This window comes from Sciurus vulgaris (assembly GCF_902686455.1).
Source record: "Sciurus vulgaris genome assembly, chromosome: 9".
In the NCBI taxonomy this organism is placed as follows: domain Eukaryota; kingdom Metazoa; phylum Chordata; class Mammalia; order Rodentia; family Sciuridae; genus Sciurus; species Sciurus vulgaris.
In genome coordinates this window covers 129,204,951-129,226,667 of record NC_136469.1, presented here as the reverse complement: position 1 = coordinate 129,226,667, position 21,717 = coordinate 129,204,951, and the positions used below count along the sequence as shown (strand labels likewise).

Below are 21,717 nucleotides of genomic sequence, written 5' to 3'. Positions count from 1 at the left end.
AACTGCTGGAAGTCAAGTCTACTCCATGTTCCACAATTTGAACAGACTCAACGCCATTAAAGGGACTGCAGACAAGATGGAAAGACGTGGTTCCTGCCCCTGCAGTGCTCCAAGCCACAGGGGAGACAAATACACAATCAGATCCTGACAGTGTGTGATGGAGATATAAGTACAGTTACAGGAGCAAAGAAGAGCCCTGTAAGAGTTAAAAAAAAAAAAAAAAAAAATGGTAACAGCGAGTCACTTACACAGCATTTACCATAATCCAGATGTTGACTATGTCCAGAACATTACAGAGTGACCCTATGAGGTAGGTTTATCATTACTCCCATTTTATAGCTCAGAAAACTGAGGCCCGGAGAAATTGTCAAAAGGATTATATCCAAAGAAGGATGGTTGACGAGTCTATTCCCAAACACAATGCTGACACTGCCTTGCTAAAATGAAAATGACAAGATGCCTTAATGCTGCCTCCCTTACCAAGGACCAAGGCAGGCTGGGAGATTGCCCCAACCTGGCCGTGTTCTATGGTTTGGGTCTGGAATGCCCCAAAAAAACTCATGTGTTGAAAGCATGGTCTCCAAGGTGACAAGATTCAGAGGTCGAGTTTTTAAGAAATGACTGAATCATGAGTGGATTAATCCACTTGATGGATTAATAATTGGAATGGACTATTCAATGGTAAATGTAGGCAGATGGCGTGTGGCTGGGGGAAGTAGGTCACTGAGAGTATATCCGGACCATATCTTCCCCTGGCTCCTTCCCGTCTTTCCCTATTTCCCAGCTGACAAATGCTGAGTGGCTTTCCTCCACCACACCCTTCCACATGAGGTTCTGCCTTACCTCAGGCTCAAATCAATGGAGCCGCCAATCATGGACTAAGACCTCTGAAACTGTGAGCCAAAACAGCCTTTTCCTCCTCTACGTTGTTCTTGTCATACATTTTGGTCACAGTGATAAAAACCTGATTAACACACCTTGGCTGCTAGATGGGAAAACTGGGGTTACAGAAGTTAAAGCTATGGATTCCACAAACCCCTTCACTACGCTCTCCTTCCGCACTGACTCCTAAACCTAAAAATTACAGCTGGACATGGAAAGAGGTTCATAGAAGTGCATCTCCAATCAAGAATCTCTTGACACAATATCTAAAGCAAGAAAAGTTAAGTGAAAAAGGAGGGAACAGGTAAAGAAGCCTTTAATGGAATAGGAAGGAAATGGACAAATTTCCCAGGGAATAACTGAAAACTGATGGTATGAAATTATACACTGAAAAGGATCCTATTGGGACTCCTTAACAAACTCCTCACTAAAACAAAAGATGAAGAGTTAATGACAAAAAAAAAAAAAAAAAAAAAAAAAAAACCCCAAAAAAACAAACAAACAAAAAAAACTGACAAAGGGCGGGGATACAGCTCAGTTGGGCTCAGTTGGGAGAGTGCTTGCCCCACATGCACAAGGCCCTGGGGCTCAATCCCAGCACCATAAAATAAATAAATATATAAATAAAAACCAAAATCACAGTTAATGGGAAGCTGGAGACCAAACATAGGAAATGGAAGTTCCAACCTGAGTGTGCCCCTGCACCCCAAAGTGTCCAGTCACCAGGCCAGGCAATGTGACACACAGTGGGGGGCGGAACAGTCTCAGCCCCCAAAGGACTTGAAGTGTGTGGACTAAGTACACAAAAAGGAAAGCGCCACAAGAAAGCCCCGTCATAAGCAACTCTGCACCATCTGCCTTTGTGAAGTACCCACAGTATCTGTCCCCAGAATGAGGCCTCAAGGCATTCATGACCTGTTAAAAGTCAGAATGAAGAGTAAGAAAATATTTTTAGTGTTGGGGCAAAGAAAACCAGTTCGATGCTATTAAGAATAGACACGTTTCCCCTCGGTTTCTATGAAAAGCTACCACGCCACTGCAGAATAATTGAGGATAAACTTGCAATATCTAGGATTTAGCTTACAGACTCTTTTCACGCACTGCCTGCTTTAGATTTCTGGAGGAAATGTTCAATAGCACGCTGCCACTAGATAGCGATTTGGGGCCATTACTTCACTGTAAAATGCAGACATGCCAATCATCTCGCGGGGCCCGGGGAGGAGCAAAAGGAGGACATGTAAAGGTGCCTTCCACAGTCAGTGGCAGAGGGTAACAAAACATGGGAAGCAAGATACTAGCTAATAAAACGTGAGAATATGCTGAGTTAGTTCCCAAGATATAAATATACTATTCAAGTTTAAGAGACTCAAGTTAGGTATTTTTCAAAAAGACAAATGCATGTTACATACAATGAGAAAGAGACTGGATGTTGAAATAGAATGTAAAAACTGCTTAAAATACCAAGGAAAAACTGAAGGAAGGCACAAACAACACCTCTGAGACAGGTCACAGAAGACCCTGCGCCCACAGCACATTCGACCTGCCAAAATGCAAAGCGAGCTCCTGCCAAAACAGACCTAAGGGGACAAAATGTGAAGGGCCAGATATTTTAGGCTCTGCAGGCCAAGAGGCAGACTGAAGCTGTCACGCAAGCACTTAGCAACCATTCGATATACGACCATGAAAACACTTCAACTAAACCAACTTCTCAAAAGTAAGAAATACAAATGGCCAACAAATACATGGGAAAATGTTCAAGAGTATCAGCCGTTAGGGAAATGTAAATCCAAACTATACTGAGATTTCATCTCACACCAGTCATCAAGAACACAGATAATAACAAATGCTGCAGAGGATGTGCAGAAAAAGGAACACTCTTACAATGCTGGTGGGACCGAAAACTAGTACGACCACTATGGAAATCAGTATGGAGGCTCCTCAAAAGAATAGGTATGGAGCCACCATATGACCCAGCTCACTCTTCTCAGTATTTATCCTGAATAATTAAAGTCTCTTACTACCGTAACACACACAAACCCATGTCTATAGCAGCATAGTTCACAATAGCCAAACTATGGAACCAGTCTAGGTGTCCATCAATGAATGAATGGATACAGAAAATGTGGTTAGATACACACAATGGAGTTTATTCAACCATAAAGAAAAATGAAAGTATGGCCTTTGTACAAAAGTGGATTGAACTAGAGATCATTATGTTAAGTGAAATTAAGTCAAACTCAGAAGGTTGAGGGTTGTATGTTTGCTCTCCTATGCAGAAGCCAGAGAGGATAAAAGGAAAACAAAGATGGGGGTCTCAGGAAGATCAGTAGAGGAAAGGGACTGTAGGGTAGAAGCAGGGGAGGCAGGGGGAGTACTAGAGTGCAACACTGATCAAATTATATTGCCATTCGGTATTCATATACGAATATGTAACCACAAATTCTATCATTATATAAAATATAATTCACCAATAAAAAAAATGATGGGGAGAAAAAGAAAAAAACTTAGGACCCATTCTCTGCTTTTCAGCCTAAAAAAAGGCTGAAACAGAAAAAAAAAAAAAAAAAAAAACCACACAGCAGTTGGCTGGATTGAGCTGTATGACAAAATTTAAGACTACTTTGGACAGCTGAGATTAGGATATTGGGATACCAAACAAGTTAGAGATATACAGGGAGAGATAAAGCAGAACTCTGCATCAAATTATTTTCAATTATAGGAGTAAAACAATATAAGCTTCATAGTAATATAAAAAAATGACTAAATACACCAAATAAACATGACACTAGGAGAGTAAGAGAAGAAAAGTGAAACTATAGTTCACATTGGCAACATGGCCATTAGTGAGAGAGAAATCCCTGCCCCCAACGTGCACATAACGGCAGGCCTGTGACTCGGTCACACTTCTATAGGGTACAAAGTTAAAGAAGAAAACTAGGCAGGGAGTGAAAAGGAATGATTCCCACAGAAGTCAGCTTGATCAATGCAGAGAAAACCAAAATAGCCTCTAGTGTGGAAAGAGTCACAAGGACCGTCATTATTAACCACCCAAATGAAGGGGAGGAGAGTTTTTGCTTAAACTATTTACATGACAGACAGAGCAGGAAAGGGTACTTACAAGAGGTCCTTCAAGCCCAAGGATTACTGAGTATAAAACTGATGGAAGTATTTAATAATTCATTATCATCATACCAATAACAAGACTAATTAAAATCAGAAATTAAACTCACCAGGGTTGAACAAGAAGATGCATCCAAAGAAAACATCTCAGGGCATGTCAGTGTGTCAGAATATAGCAAGCTACAAGACCTGACCAGTGCAATTAACTAAAAAACAGATCTGAAATCAGAAGTATCAAAAAGACCAAAACCCAGAACAGACCATGACTTCTATGCTGCTTTCTTAGTTCGTTTTCAAGAACAAGGAATAATTTTCCTCCCGCCTCACACAACACACAAAATCAGTTGCAACACAACTGTAGACCTGAGTGTGAAAGATCAAATACCCCAGAAGTGCTTGAAGAAAACAAAGGAGAGAGCCTCATGACCGTGGGACAGGCTAACATTTCTTAAATGGGACATTAAAAAAAAGAAAAGAAAAAGAAAACGAAAGAGAGATCCTCTGACTGTGGGACATTCTGAGATTTTTTAAATGGGACATTAAAAAAATAAAAAATAAAAGAACCTACAACAAAAAAACCCAAAACTAAGAAATCAGACTTCAAAACAATTAAACTGTTCATTAAAAGACTATTAAGAGAAAGAGGGCATGCCTGAAATGCTTAATCCAGTGAATACCTTCCACTCAGAACCCACATCAAGAACTATAGAGCAACTGCCAATAAAAGTCAGCAAAGGGGCAGGCTTGTAGCTCTGAGGTAGAGCACTTACCTAGCATGTATGAGGCCCTGGGTTCAATTCTCAGCATTGCATATAAATAAATGAATAAAATAAAGGTCTATCAACAACTAAAAATATATATAAAAATAATTTTAAAAAATAAATAAATGAAAGTCTGCAAGGTTTTGCAGGAGCTTCACCAATAAGGAAACAGAGGTGCTCAACCTCTCCAGTCACCAGAGGTACAAATCAGTCACAATGACATCAATACCACAAAAAAACACTGAAATTAAAGACTGACAATAGCAAGAATTGAATGAAGAACAATGAAGAGGTGCTCATTGTTGCTGGGGGGGACAGGGGTGGGAGCAGGTAGGCCAACAAAACCACCCAGTCCTGCTGCCACCAGGTGGCGCTAGCTACTAAAGGCGAACACATGGACAGCTCTAACCCACGTGCACTTCACTCCTGAGCATGTATGTCCACTAAAAGACATGTATGATGTGAACAATCAGGGCTGGGTTTTTTTGATAACCAAATGTCCAATGACAATAAAACGGACAAACTGGTCTATTCATTCAATGAACTACTGCATAGCAATGGAAAAGAATAAACTGTTGCTATGTGCAAAGACAAAGATAAATCTCAGTGTTGAAAATAAGTCAACCAGACAGAGTACAAGCTGTATGCTCCAATTATATGACGTATAAGAACATTCAAGTTTTACCCATGGTGACAGACACCACAAGGGTGGGCATCTCCTGAGACGGTGGCAGGAAGTGAGTGGAAACAGACACGGGGGCTACTGAGTGCTCAATGCTCAAGTACAAACCCTGGTGCCAGAGGTAGCTAAATGTATGCACTGCATGTAAATCTGTCACTAATCCACACACTGAAGATCAGCGTGCTTTACTTCAATTTGAGAAAAAAAGCAAAATGAAGAAAGAATTGGTTCCTTCAATGATTAATTTTGCTTTGGAGGGGTTTATCCTGTAGAGATCCTATTAAATATGTAAAATGGTATCACACAAGCAAACACAATAGAGAAATATCTGAAGTAAATTATGGGACCAAATATATTCAGAGGTAAAGAAAAGAATGAGGAAGCTCTTTTATGGTGACATGGGATTTGAGTAAGGACACTAATTAAAGGGTTTAGGAACATAGATTCTGGAACCAGAGGGAGTTCAAATGCTTGCTTTAACACAAACTAGCTTTGCAGACATGGTGTTTAACCTCTTGGTGTCTCAGTTCTCACACCTGTAAACTGCAGTGATTACTACATAGGATTCACTGCAGTGAGTACCAATCCTCATGAGGGTGTTATGAGGGTCAAATAAATTAAGGCATGTAAAGACACCAGAAAAGCATCTGATATGTTAGGTGGTTAATGAAGATTAACTGACACCTCCACTATCACCAACTTCTGGATAAACCATCTTCACCGCACTTAAGATATACAGTTCCGCCAGGTGCCGTGCCACGTACCTGTAATCCCAGTGACTTGGGAGGCTGAGACACAAGGATCACAAGTTCAAGGCCAGTCTCAGCAACTTAATGATGCCCTAAGCAACTTAGTGGGACCCTATCTCAAAATAAAAACGAAAAGGACTGGAGATATAGTTCAGTGGTAAAACACCCCTGGGTTAACACCCAGGTTAAACAAAACAAAACAAAAAACTATATATATATATATATATAGTTCTACAGAAAGAAGTGCACACAGCAGAACAATGTATTAAAAAGTGTTCACTAAAGAATAATGTAGATAGCATGCAACTTTGGGGAGAAAATGGGAGCTCAGAGGTACTGGGCTTGCCTAGTATGCATAAGACTGTAGGTTGGTTCCCCCACACCTAACAATTTAAACAAAAATATAATTAGCATTCACAGTCGATTATAGAGTAAATGAAACAGAAGTTTGCTTTCATTCAGCATGTTTCATATAAATAAACTAAAAGCATCACAAGACAGAGGAAAACAAATGACTACCTTGTAGTTTGTTGTACCTAGGTGAACAGTGACAAGAGGTAAACCAAGACACAGGGATTATTGTATCTTCACTGCTATTACTGGTCAAGGTGTTAAGTTCTACACAGCTTGACTGTAATCATTACCTTACTTTCTGTTCAGCACTCCTTCTCCCTACCCCAGAGCTTGTGAATCTTCCTATTCATAAAGGTCACTTCTGGTCACATCATTCAAGCAAACCCAACTTCCACTTAACTTTTTCCTGTGGCTCTCACTGAGAGCTGCTATCTTGTCTGTCTGCGTCTATTCTAGATTTATGAGCAAATATATTCCTTATATCTGATTTTCTTTCTTTAAAATCAGACCAGGAAAAGTTATATGGACTATCTCCCAAGAGAGGGAATTAGACTTCTTTATAAAATGATATATTTAAGATAGAATTCAAGAAATATAGGATTTTATTAATTAAAAAATTTAGAAGAAAAAAAGATGATTTCCTATTTTTTAAAGATGATTCTTTTTGGCTATAACTTTAATTACTTTAGAGGGCTTACAATTTCATTAACTTTTCCTCCATATTTAACTAGCATCTCTAAAATTCCCATAAACTAACTTCACTGTAACTTTGTCAACAATTTCAGATACACTTCACTTTGCTGCCTCTAGGTGGCACAGTTACCTCTAAGAAAAGAAAGTCGATATTTGAAAATAAATAGAAAAAAATCTTAGGACTGTATTTTAGCTTTAAATAATTGTCTTACATTTTTAAAAGATTAAAAGTCTGAAAGATAAAAGAATAGCTTATTCCTTCTAGAAAAGGATTATATTAATTTAAATAATTGAGAAGAACAGCTAGGGAAGTTCAAAAATAGATGCTTTAAACTGGTATTAGATTAAATAAAAATAAAAGTTTCACATGGTGCAGTAGTGAAGTGAAGCTTAGAAAATGTCCACTTTTTTGTATTTTGTGTTTCATTTATTTTTCTCAGCTTTTTTCTGGTTAATATATACATTTAAGACAAAATCGTATGTCTGCTGGGTCTCCTTCAGCACATCAGAGTTTGAGATTACTTTTTACTCAAAACCTGAATAAGAAAGCACTTAAACTGAGAAACTGCCTCACCCTTTAATTAATGTTTCATGCTTTAACTTAAAAGATGCCTACGAAGTAATAAAATGTGAACTTACAGAAGCCAGACTTAGTGAAATCAGACATCTTTCACTTGTGAAGAGAATCATGAACTATCAACACTCAATTTAAGCCCAAGAGGAAGGACTCCTTAAGCAGATCCAGCCTTGTCTAACTATGCAGACTCTGCCCTTTGCCAACTGGACACAAGAGCTTACATGTTCTAGTATAGTTGTACAAACCGCTCACTGATTGAAAAGATAACCTATTCATTTCATGGCCTGCTTGGCTGGGGTGCTGGACAAGGGATAGGAAGTTGAGAAGCAAAGAAAATGAAAAAGTGTTAAGTGAATTTTATTTATAATGGGCTTGCTTCAAGATCATTTCTAGTAGAAAATGATTAGGGGTAGGGGAATACCAAGGATTGAACTCAGGGGCACTTGACCACTGCCACAGCCCCAGCCCTATTTTGTATTTTATTTAGAGACAGCTGCTTAGTTAGCACCTTGCTTTCAATGAGGTTGGCTTTGAACTTGAGATTCTCCTGCCTCAGCCTCCTGAGCCACTGGGATTATAGGCAAGGACTACTGCACCTGACCCCTTTTTTTTTTTTTAAGAAAAGAAAAACTCTGAAAATATATCACGTTTCAAGATTATTGAGTACTGATAAAATACTATCTAGACTCTAGATTCATAGTTGGAATTAGATAAACATACAGAATTCCTCGCCCCCTAGGCTAATCTCAAACCATTTCTGAGAAATGTCTTTCAGACCTGTAATTCCTTCCGTGGAACTCAACACACCCCATGATGTTAGCATCATATAATAATAACAGCACAAAGTAACAACTAGTATGGCTAATTTCATAATTATCTGTTCAGAAATCAGAACCAAATCTCTCCTTATTAAAAATACTTGTTCCTGTACATTAATATGTTACTTTAACTAAAAACATTAATAGGTGTCAACTATGACAGAAAACAGCAAACAAATATTAGATTGATGGGCATTAAAAATGAAAAGACACTATGTCAATTCTGTCACTTGTAGCTGCAAAATGGAAAGCAACACCATTCTAAATTCAAAAGGAATTTAATGACGACTACGTGCAGTGGCACCAGACGGCAGAGCAGGAAGCCCTTCTTTCGTATCCTTGGGCAGCGGAATCACTTTCACAGAGCTGGACTGCATACACCCAGGATCTCTCTCCAGGTTTTAAGAAGGTCAAAGTCTAGCTGAACTTATGCAGTTCCCTGGAAATTCAAATACTAAATAGATTCCGATACCTTTCATTTGGCAGTAACTACATTTCACTTTAAAATGAGAATTACACCAAACATCACCCCTTACATAATGAAAGGAAGCAATTTATGTTAAAAGTTTAAAAAACAAAAACAAAAAACAAAAAAAAAAAACTTTGTTTAGGCTTAATTATGCACAGAGAGAAATTAGAATACTTAGTATTTATGCATAAAGTTAACAACTGCCATACCATTAAAACCGCATAGTTACTGAGGGAGTAGCACTGAATTGTAGTGATATTTTCGTCTGAGTGGAGTATACGGCACCCATCTGACTTCCAGCCTCCTTGTCCATTCAGCAAATCAAAATCCCACTGGGCTGCGACGGCATCTGCTCCGTGAGCAATTCGACGCAGTGTCACATTAACAGGGACGTGGTGGGTATCTACATTCACACCATCTGGAGAAAATGGGAAATAACAATATTTTTGAAACAAACTTCATAAAGAACTAAATGTCAATGTATACACTAATGGGTACTCTGCAAGATCTTTTTTTCACTAGTGACTCATTAAAATGAGAAGGAACAAAAATAAGCAGTTTTTAGGAACCCTGAACAATAAAGCCACACTGTCCAGTGAGCACAAGGTAGCACATGCCACACACAAACCTATTTTGGTGAGAATCACAGGGGTGACTACTGTCCGCCGCTTCCCATCATCAGCCAAGTTGGTTGAATTCCCAGTGGCCGGAAAAAGCTTCCCATTACGGAATGCAATCAGCTGCAGCTTGTAGAGAGAGTCATCAGGTGGTCTAATTTCTCTTTTTTGCTTTGGTGAGAAAAGGGAAGGAGGAAGCTGAATAGAAGCCTCCACAATAGTATTCTGAAAAAAAATATGAAGAAACAAAAGCAAAAAAAAAAAATCAAAGAGGTTTCCATATTCATATGCAGAAAAGAGGAAAATGTCAGCCAGTTACAGAAGTTTTCTAAATACATGTTGAATGTATTTTAAAACTATATATATCCAAAATCTCATCGTCAAAACGACTGATAAGCTCAGCAAAACACGACAGCACAGACCAAAAGGGCATAAAACCCAAAGAAATGCAAACTCCACTTCCAAGAGTTCAACAAGTAAGCGAGAATCATTTCAAATTACAAAGTTAATTTTCCCACAAGAGCACATAGTGGTGAAGCACTGAAGCAGACCCAGGACCTCCTCATGGCAATTTCACCACACACAATACAGTAACAAACAGAATCAAGGTAGCACATCCTGAATGGGAGCACAGCTAATTTAGGCTTATGGAACTTGAGGGGATTTATGACAGAGTCAGAGTCAAACAACAGAAGAATGACATCATACAAAGCTAAGAGAAGTCTAAACTCAGCAAGCTCTTCTTACAGCATCCCCTTCCTTGACTCTTAACACCCCTTTGGAAAAACAAAGTAACAAATAGGAACAGCTGAAAGATGCTGATTATGGGATTTTTTTCTGATTTCTTTATTGGGTATTTTTAAATGAGTCAGCATTCAATATAAAAAGCCCATACACCAAAGAGGCTAGCAATTAACTATCTTCTTAAAAATTCCCTGTTGTAAAAATTTATTACCAAATCTTTCTCCTGGTCACTGACCTCTCTCCCTCCAAACCAATACTCACAGCACCAAAAGGATTTCCTCTAGAGAAACCAGCACCTTGTTTACACAGCACCTTGCTCTGCAATGTCTTGCACACCGGCTCCCAAATTCCAAGCATGCCAAATAATCTGACCCAAACCTACTGCTCAGGTTCATCTCCTAACACTCTTCTAGGACCCTGGTAACCCGGCCACAAGCATCTACCTTGGGAGCTCCAACTCAGCTCCCTGACGCTACTGGGCATGCCGCAGAGGCCCAGAAAGAATGAAATGCTCTTCTGTTCTGGACAAACTCTTGCGTTCACCTAGTCTGATTTTTAGCAAGGTTAATTCTTGCTTAAGGGAGGTGGGCGGCCCGGAGAGAGACTTTACATGGGGTCCTTCACACAGGGCTTCTTTGGATGATGAATTACGTTTTTGCAGAATTCTGTTTTTATAGTTGGCTGCACTCCCTGTCTTAATCAAATTTTTCGCTGCTGTGACTAAAAGGCCTACCCAGAACAACTGTAGAGGAGGAAAGGTTTATCTAGGATCTCACGGTTTCCATTAAGTGGCTGGCTCCATTCCGTGGCACTCAAGGTGAGGCAGCACATCAAGGTGGAAGAGTGTGGCTGAGGGAAGCTGGTCACATGGTGATGAGGAGGCAGAGAGACTCCACTCGCCAGATACAAATATATACCCCAAAGCCAGGCCCCAATTCCCACCTCCTCCAGCCACACCCACCACCTCAGTGACCACTCAGTTAATCCCTATCAGGGGATTCATTCACTGACTGGATTAAGACTCTCACACCCAATCATTTCTCCTCTGAACCTTATTGCATTGTCCCACATGTAGGCTTTTGGGGGACACCTCAATCCAAAACATAACACCCCCTCCAGACTAAGAGCATTCTATGAGCATCTGTGTCACAACTACATCCTGCATACTCAGAGTGGAACCCACACGCTCTCTGCTGCTCCAGCCCAGCCTGTCTAGGAGGATTTCTGACTACAGACAATAACGTTCATTTTTGGATCCCCATGATAATGCTTCCTGGCACCAGTATCTGATAAAAATAGCTGTTTGTGACATTAACAAAGTCAGCAGGGCAGGTTTGTTTTTTAAAAAAGGGTTCTACTGAGGCAAATGATTGGCTACAGAGTTCTTTGGCAACAATGTTGAGAGGAGCGGATACCTGTAAATGTCTGTTGGAGGATATATTTTATATATTAAATATTACTTTTAAATTTAAAATGCCAAGAAAAATTTGCCAGAAATATTTTTGCCTAAGGAAAAAAAAAAAAACAGAGGCTTCTAACAAATATATCCTGATGAACTGTAAATTCATTTGCTAATTTAGTAAATCTCTACTCTATGAAGTATATAAAAATATATAAATTTCTCTTAAGTACATAATGAGGCATATGAAGAGGAAGAACACAGTTCAAAATCCTAATAAAATGTTACATAATGGATGTATATTAAAAATTAAGTACTATAAGTCATAAAATAGTTTTCCTGTGAACACAAAATGAGTTGAAAACAAAGCACAGCTCTTAGGGAAAAGCTAAAGAAGCAAAACATGTATACTTTCTACAAGTCAAAAAAGGTCTTCTACACAAGTTTTTTAAACTGTAAACTCAACCCAAAACAACAAAACAATAGTCAACGGCTACATATCCATGGCTGCTACACACTTAATGGCTTTCTAACATCTCTATCCAAGTCAAATAAAGATATTAGTAAACAATAATCATTAGGTTCCCTGGAGTGGCAGAAGGGTCCTCTACAGGTCTTGATAAAGTGAACCTCACCTCTATCAATTATGTTTAGAGTTTTATGGTAGGAAGGTAAAACTTACACATTTCATTTCCTTAAAAGAAGTCTCATAAGTCTAGTGAAAGACAGAACACTTACTTAGTTTATTATATTTATTACAATTATACAGAAGTCTCTTGGCCTAAAGGTCTAATAGAACACAAAGTTAAAGAATTTCAGATAACTATACATTTAGTTTTGAAATGTATGGGTTACAGTAATGAGATAGTTAAAAACACAGGAACTACAGCTAGTAAACTGGAAAAAACCTCCCGAGACTCTTCAGGGAATACACGGTCTTGGTTTCCGACATACTTTACGGAAAGATGATGTGTCATGAGAAGACCTGGCGATCTGAAACAGGGTGGTGGGATCTGCGTCCAGGGGCACCACAGAGAACTGGTAACACTGCTGCATGGGGCTAGCCTGAGTCTCACCTGCTGAACGCAGCCAGCCATCTAACAGACGGCGGTGAGGCCCCCTGGGACCCTGACTCTGACCAGCACCAAGGCTGTGGAATGGCGGACGGTCATCTTGTCATCACTACCTGCAGTGTGCAAGAGGGTCCTCCCCAGCTGCTAGAGAGGATGCCTGGAAGTGACGGACTCACCCATCGGCTGGACCTTCGCCGTGTTCTGATTTCTACAGTCTGATTTAGTATTAACTTTAAAAATTGATGAAGTGGGAATGAACAAGGAAAGAATGTTACCATGGAACAACTCCTTTTATTTGTTCAATTCCTGAGCAGTTTACTATTTTCAATGACATTAAGCTAAAAAGAAAACAAGTGATATAAAGGACGTTAACTCAAACACAGAAATACTTCAATTTAAAATCTTTCCTTATGAAAGAATCAGGACTTCCTCTACTTTGCCATATGCATTAAAATCTGCAGAAATCTCGATTTATTAAAATTGATAGAATTCCATGATTAAAGTCAGAATGGGTCGAAACCATCAGATGCCAGACAATAATACACTAACTTACCCAAATTTTCCTTTCTACTTACTCATTTCAGATAATAGGTATTATGACGTATGCTAATTATCTTCTAGGGTGTAGCTAGTGATTAGCTGTTTGTCACCTTTCAATTACCTCACTAGTAGAGATTAACAGGGATCATGTTTGCCTTCAGAACGTTTAGCTGACTTTCTTTGTCAATTAAGTTTACTGTTAAGGGTATTCAACTACAGCTAAGAGATGTTTAGCTACTCTGTGTTTGACACTGCAGAACCTAAAGATATACAATGGAAGAAGCTGTGGTCCTTGCCATCAAATATTCATAATCTAAAAAGATTACAACCATCCCAAAACAGTTACTGAGTGATTATTCTGTGCCAAATACTATTGTGAATGTCTACACATTTACCTCATTTAATCTTTTCAGTAACTCTTCAAGTACCATTACAGAATTCCCATGAAACACATAAGGAACCGTCATTCACAAAGGCCAAGATATTTTCCCAAGTTTGCAGAGCTGTTAAATGGGGGAAAAGAACACAGACCCAGGCTGCCTGGCTTTAGAGAGACCACATTCTTAGTTGCCATACCATACAGCTTCACTACCAACCAGTTCACCGTTATGCTCCTCATAACTACTCTGAGGAATGAACAGAGGCCCAGGGGATTCACAGACAACGATAAGAGAAGGAAGGTGCCATCTGCACAGAGCCCTAAGGTAAGAACAGTATGAAGACACAAAGTGATTGGTCTGAAAACTCCAAGGACCACACTTGGCCAGGATGACAGAGATTCTGGATGTGTAAGGAAAAACTGGCTTCTAAATTCTGGTCAAGTAAATTATGAAGAATCAATTCCTATTGGCTATATTATTGCTGAGTTCAAACACTAGCTAATGGCTAAAAGCCCTGGCAGTTTACTGGAAAGACACCAATTTATTATGCTCATATCTGAATTATGGAATCAACAAAGAGAGGGATCGTTTTGATGAGAAAAAGTCAGAACAGATTTGACTGGTACTACTGGCAAGAGTCAAGTACCAGACAACTCCACCTCCAACGGGAGACCACCAGGCCAGGCACAGGGTTCACCAGTAACTCAAGCATAGCTCCGCCCCCGAGCAGCCCACTGTGGCCCACGGGTGACACATACGAGAGAGATGGGCCGCAATACTGGAAAGTGAGGGGAAACAGAGGACCCATGGTGAGACAGGGGGAGACCAAACAGGGGGTGTCAGAGGACTTTGCAGAGGAGACATTTCTGCAGGGTCTTAATACATAACCAAGGATCTGGGAAGGGAGGGTAGGAGCAGAAGATTCCAGGAGAAGAATCAGCATGAGTCTGCCCCCAAAACAGCCAGGTGGCTGGGAAAGGAACCAGCAGTCTGCTGTCACTGGACAGAGGGGATCACAGGCAGGAGGAGACGTGGGCAGAGAACTAATGCCAAGTAAGGAAGCCACTTGGCAGACGCCGTGAGACTGGACGGTTATCGGGGTGTGAATGAGGTCCACTTCCCTTCCAGTCAGAGCTGGGGACAGTGCTCACAGTATCAATGACCTGAGACGGCACAGGCACTGTCAGAACAGGCTCCTTGGAGGGGTATGCTGTTGACACCTCTGCTCTCCAGGTACCAGCCACACAGCTGTGGGAAGGACACTCTGCATGGTGTTCCCGACAGAACCACAGGGCCAAGAGGCACTCAGGGGATGGGGGCAGCGGCTATTTGCTGAATGCTAAGAAGGTATTTCAGTATCTTATTTACTAACTATCAGGGTTACGCTGGCTGATTACTATAGACCTAGGTAGACCAATCTACAGGAGAGTCATGGATTTGTATGAAACAGCCTATAGACACCAAAAGCAAATGGGAATTTACAATAGTTTGGGCAACACAGGTGGAACTTGACTTAGGATGGGTCAACGTACAATTTTTCAACAAGGAGAAACACATTCAGCAGAAACCATACTTTGATTTTTGAGCTTTTTTCCAGGTTAGTGACATGTGGCATGATATTTTCTTACAATGCAAGGCAGCAGCAAACCACAGCTCTCATCTAGCTGTGAGATCACAAGGCTAAACAACCGAGACTCTAGCATTCTGTGTTGCTAAGCTATGTCTGGGAGGTCAGGTGCTGTCAATACATTTTCAACCTGGGATATTTTTAACCTTGAAATGGGTTTATCAGAATTTTATCCCATTGTAAGTTGAAAAGAATCCATATAGGATAGGAGTCCAAACCCAGCTACAGAGGCAGCCTGCTGGGAAGCACAAAGATCCAAAAATATGCAAAGCAAATCACGTGAGACATCTACTGCCAACTAAAAACATCCTCTTAAAAAAAAAAAAAAAAAAAAAAAAAAAGAGTTAAAAATAAAAGCATCCTTTTTGTGGGTTTAACTTCATATGATTGCATATGTTCCACTTAAGGGTAATGTAATCAATTACTGGATGTTCAAATGGCCTAGTTCATACATTCAAGGAATTTTTTTTTGTAAAATGTATGCACAGAAAGAATAAAAAGTGCCCTAGCATTAAAGTTTAAAATGTGAAGAAAGTCTTCTGTCAAAGTGCTAAAGCTTAAGTACATTTTGCACTGCTGATGTTAAAACTGTTAACTAATTTTATTTCATGGAAGATATGCTCCTTTTTCACTCAGTTTAATGATGTCCATCTATGAAGCATGAATAATAATGTAGTGTGTTCTTGCTCTGGTCACAGGATGATCTCAAAAGAACAGAACGTGAAATTGGCAAATCTGAGAGTATTCATTTAAAGCTTTCTGCTTTAGAAGGCCGAACCCTCCTTACACAGGGGGGCAGGTTGTGAAACTTACGAAATGTATAGTTTCATCATGTTTAATCCCTTCCTACCCGCTGGAATCACCTAAGACAGAAGGTTCGTCACTTTTAAGGCTCCTCAAAAACACATGCCCTTTTCTCCTGGGCTTGTGTGTGTTGCTGTTCCTACGCCTTCTGTGGTGCATTTTTACTAATAAAAGATGCAACACAGAAAACTGAGCAAGTCTATAGTAGCAAGGTTGGGTACATCAAGTATTCTCCGAGCCAAAAATAACAGAAGAATGTTGTCAATTTTCCTGAATATATGATATCAAGTAAATATATTATCATCAGACTTATTGAGGTTATCTTGGCGAGTTGTGATATTTCTAAATTTGGCAAATGAGCTCTTTTCATGGAAGTCACCAGAGTAAAGTATACAGAACACACTGATTACACACTCATCCATTTGAGGCTTATTAGGCACCCACCGTATACCAGAACATCTAACACTTATTTGATCCATTACTGTATAGTCATTAAAATGACTAGAATACTGTTTGTAATGCTAGTCAGAAATAAGCCAGAAAAGAAGTTCTGTGGAATTAAAAATCACAGAGAATATAATAGCACATGAGCACACAAAGTTAAATGACAAAATGTTGCTCCATTAGGGAACTGAACTTCTGCCTCCAACTACTTAATTCAATGTGGTTTATGCCAAAATTAAAAAAATAAATAAAATAAAAATGTTTTCCTTATGCTTGTTACAATAAAACTCACATTTTATATATATATATATATGTATATGTATATATATATACACACACACACACACACATATATATGTCTGTATGTGTGTTTGTGTGTTTATATACCTCACATATTTGCACTCTTTGCCAAAAATCTTGATATTCACCCTGCCTGATTAAATGCCTGGTCTCAGGGCTTACTTTTCCAATGGTGCAATGGCAAGGGCTCACAATACTTGTAGGGGCCCATGAAAATGTTTTAATGTCTTAATATGAGGATCCAAAAAGAAAATTAGGTTAAAGAAATTGTTTTAATATGTAACAATGATATATTTGTCTTTATACTATTGTAGTCATAAAATGTAACTTTTGATATTTTTGTGTAGAGAAAGGTGAGCCCAAGACAAAAATGCTTAAGGCCCGTAAAAGTCATTATGGGGCTCTTCCTGGTCTGGATTTCCTTAAAAATAATAATAATAATAATGTTCCCACACTTCTCCCCAACCCCTTCCAAAAACAACTTTTAATGAGGTTATTTTACAAAGCAAAAGAATTGGTTCTAAACTAATGTGAATAGCGACTAGAGAACGTAACATACCTTTAGTGCCAGACTTGAAAACGTATTTGAAACATTGCACTTGAAGCTCAGCTGCTTGTCCAGGTTTCCATCTGGATCCCGCCTCCCATAGTCAGAGAGTCCTGTGCGGTCAGAGGCTGCCACTTTCTGAAATACGGTGCAGGTCATTCCCGTGAAGGCAGGAGCTTTGATGACGTAAGCTTCCAGAGCAATATTGGGTGAATACTTCAAAAGTCAACCAAAACAGGAGTTAGGAAAGAGATCATCTGGAAGAACAGCACTTTCCAAGATTCTTCAAACACAGAAACACTGTACGTATAAACAACATGAAAAAGCACACGTTCTCATCAAACAAAAAGTGTGTAGGGGATTGGACAAAGTTTCACTGGAAATGGGGGGGGGGAGCCCTAAAATGGAAAGAAGATCAAAGAAGAGGAGAAGAAACTGCTAAGTACAAGAAATCAGCTAGAAATGAGAAGTCAAGTGAGAGTAGTTTGCAGGCTGGGTGCTCAGTGGAAGAGGGCTTGCCTAGCACACACGGGCCCTGAGTTCAATCCCCAGCACTGTAGAAAAGGTGGACTAATTTAAAAAGAATAGAAATGATTTGAAAAGCACATTGCAGGAAGAAATGCTACATGCTCAAAATGGAAGATTCTTATTTTTTAAAAAATTAGTCAGAGAAATCAGTAGACCTTTAAATAACCATTCCATGGAAGGAAATCCAAGGCAACTACTAGGGTTTGAAAGCTACACCTGAAGGTTCAATACTTGTAGCCACATTCACCTTTCCCCTTGCAGGGAGACGGAGCTAACTCTTTGCACGAGGATGACAGAGATTCACTCCAGAGCTGTTTCTTCAGGAAAGGAAGGGAGGCACGAGCAGGAAAGCGAGTGATCGGATCAGGAACATGCCTCAACGAGATGGCGCCTGCCCCAGGGTTTTCAAGGGATTCAAAAGCAAGTTGAACTTGGGGGATCTGCCAAAATGTAGGACCTGCTGATACCACAGCTGTCAGACCCCAAGCATCCCACATTCATCAGAAGCAACCAGAAAGGGTGTGGGGAGCGACAAGCTGACAAGCCGCGCATTCAAATCCAGCAGGGTGACAGGACCCACTGTCAATGCTAAGGACAATGTGGTGTCTATCCTTGTCCTCAGGATGATTAAGTGAACCTCTATCAAATGGACAAAGCAGTAGCCCATGTCCTGGATGAAGACAGTGTTTTTTTTTGTTTTGTTTTTGGTTTTTTTTTTTTTTTACACAAGACTGGTGTGAGATGATTAAAATCTATTAGGAAGATACAAGTTCTAAAAGGTGAGACGGAAGAAGGAATTCGGGAAGTGTGGTATACACGGTACCCACTCCAGAGTATGGTATTGTCTACACAGCACGGAAAATAATTTTTGGTTCTCACACTTTTCAAGAGAAAACAAAGTTTGCAGTAGCTGGTCTCACAGATTACAATCTGAAAAGCTTAATCATTAAATTGTTAGTTAACGAATCATGTGTGTTCCAATTTTTTATTGATCAAAGCCATACATAAGAAACTGAGTTTCTGATGAGTAGCACTAACCATGACCAGTACACAAAACCTCAGTTAAAAGAAAGAAACCGGTCCTTCCAAGGCACCCTGACACCACGTCCTTACAGTGGTCCCCCCACTCATAGCTCCATTTTCCCCAGTTTCAGTTACCTGCAGTCAACTGCAATCAGTCTGAAAATATTAAATGGAAATCTCCAGTAATAAATAACTCATAACTTTTAAATAACTTTTATCATAATACAATTATTGTTTTATTATTAGTTATTACTAATCTGTTACCGTGCCTGATTTACAAGTTAGACTCTATCCCAAGTATGGACATATAGGAAAACACACAGGATACCTAGGATTTGGTACTGTCTGTGGCTTCAAACACCCACTGGGGTCTTGGAACACTTCCCAGGGATCAGGAGGGACTGCTACATAAGAAGATGTGTCGCACCTAAACTTGTTTTACGTGTTGAATGGCAAGTAAATACACACCATGACCTTTCTCACACCCATGAGTTTTCAGAACTGGTGAAGTTCAGAAGAAGGCAGTGAGTGGGTTCTCTTGACTGAGTGACAAGAAAGTCAAAGGATGACATTGGGTCTAACAAACTGGGGAAGACATAAGATGACAAGGTGGTCTCAGGTAAGGTCACAGATCTGAGAGGGAGAGGACAGTAGGCATGCTGGGCCTCTTATTTCATTTGCTATTCAGGAAATTAATCCTCATCTTAAAGGAGCAAATGTCACAACAGAACACAGAATAACCAAAAATGGTCTCAGTAATCAATGAAAAAGTGATCATCTTGAAACTGCATAAAGTCTCAGGTGGAAGGGTAGCATAATGGACACTACATGAACCCCCTGAAAGAGTTAAAAAATGAAAACCACGGGCCATCAGAATAAGACTGCTAAGGGAACAACACATTATGTACCATACTTCTCACATTTTTAGAACAAAAAGTAAGCAACACCCAAAGACAGTTAAAACAGTTCAAGTTAGCATGGATAAAATTCAATATATTTAACTGGGTGATTATCAAGCCAACTGCTTCACAAGTGTTGGAGGACATCCAGTGCTGTCTGAGACTGGGGTCTGGGCAAGCAATCAGGCATTCTCTCAAAACACCCTGGAGGGCTCAGAACAGAGCTCTAGCTCTGATGGACCAGGGGTAAGAGCCAACAGAACACTATAACAGTGCTCTTATTTTCATTGTAGAAACAGTTTCAGTGGATCAGGTGGTGCTAAACACTCAAATTTCAGATTATCGGAGTGCTTTCCAGTTACCAGTGAAATAGATTACTCAAACGCAAAAATCAGCTTTTGAAATGTTTTCGAAAAGGAAATTCTGTAATAATCAGCAGTAACAGAAAATGCCCACCCTGCAAAGGAAGAGAACTGTGTCTTTTGGGTTAGAGGTGCTGCAGTCAATTTTGGTCTACGACACTGTGACACTCACTGTTGAATAGACGTGAGCCCCGCTGGCCAGCCGGTAGGTAGCGATGCGCTGGAGACACTGAACGATCCTGCTGCAGGCTTTCGCTTCCCTCTGTGCCAGCCACAGCACACGCTCGTCCGCCAACATGATGTTGCTTGCGATGTCAACCATCACGTCGCCCAGCTAGCGAGCAAACGGGAGGGAGAAAGAGACAAAGATCTTTGGAGCCGAGGCAAGCTGTTCGACAGAATCAAAATCCAACAATGAGAATATCCTTCTGCCTAAATTATTCACATGAAAACCCAACAGTCACGTTTTCTGTTTCTCATTAAAACAACTTTGGCTATAAAAAACACATTCAATTATGGTCATTTGGAAATATCTAGCTCGAAACTCGTACTTAAGTAATCACTACCTCCCTGATGACGAGACCACGGCCAGGCATCTTAATCAGAGGAAAAAGAGGGAAATTAGATTAACGAGAAGATGATGTCACATGACCCAGGAGAAAAAGAGCTCAACTCTTCACCTCAAAACCATTGTAAACATTTATTTTTGTATAAGCTTAAATTAAACTATTATTAGAAAAAGAAAAAGAAAGAAAATCTGTGAATCTGTACTTCCCCCTCTATAATCTCATCATGTTCAAAATTCCAGACACATCTGAGCACCAGGCGTTTCCTGTTTGTGCCGTGTCATCTCCCGCCTCTGTGCTCTGGTGTGTGTTTCCTCCCGCTGACTGAATTCATTCTTCCCTTCCTCGGGCTCAGTGAATGCTTCAAGACCCAGTACCTTGCAATGAATGGATCCTAAGAGGAACTACTCTACTGCTTGCTTTACTTGTTTGATATGCGTGATTCTTTTCATTAGCTCACTTCGGACCTCAGGGTGTAAACATCTGCCAGGCAATGCCAGTGAAGAGCCAACCCACTGTCCCCACCGTCACTTGTGTATCCACCCCCCCACGAGAAATGTACTGAATGGTCCACCTAACGGGACATACTGTTGAAGAGGGAGGTTGATACAGGGCAAAATGTATGTAAGAAGTCTGCTGCACAGAGAACAGTGAGAACATTTATAAGCTGGCTGGTCCTCTCCTCAAGAAGTAGGCATCAAAGTGGAAGCCCTGGTATAAGCCAGGAAGCCACTGCTGCTTTAGCAGATGTCTCCTGGT

At 40.0% G+C, this 21,717-nt stretch overlaps 1 protein-coding gene across 1 annotated transcript in view; it reads right to left on the bottom strand.

The window, feature by feature from the left end:
- The window catches only part of ADGRA3 (adhesion G protein-coupled receptor A3), a 107,253-nt gene that overhangs the window by 14,179 nt on the left and 71,357 nt on the right, over positions 1 to 21,717 (bottom strand). The window contains exons 11-14 of the mRNA XM_079154777.1: positions 20,565 to 20,726; positions 17,593 to 17,796; positions 9,734 to 9,947; positions 9,315 to 9,523 (exon numbers count right to left, since the gene is read on the bottom strand). Coding sequence (XP_079010903.1) covers positions 9,315 to 9,523; positions 9,734 to 9,947; positions 17,593 to 17,796; positions 20,565 to 20,726 — 789 coding nt within the window. The remainder of the gene's footprint in view (positions 1 to 9,314; positions 9,524 to 9,733; positions 9,948 to 17,592; positions 17,797 to 20,564; positions 20,727 to 21,717) is intronic.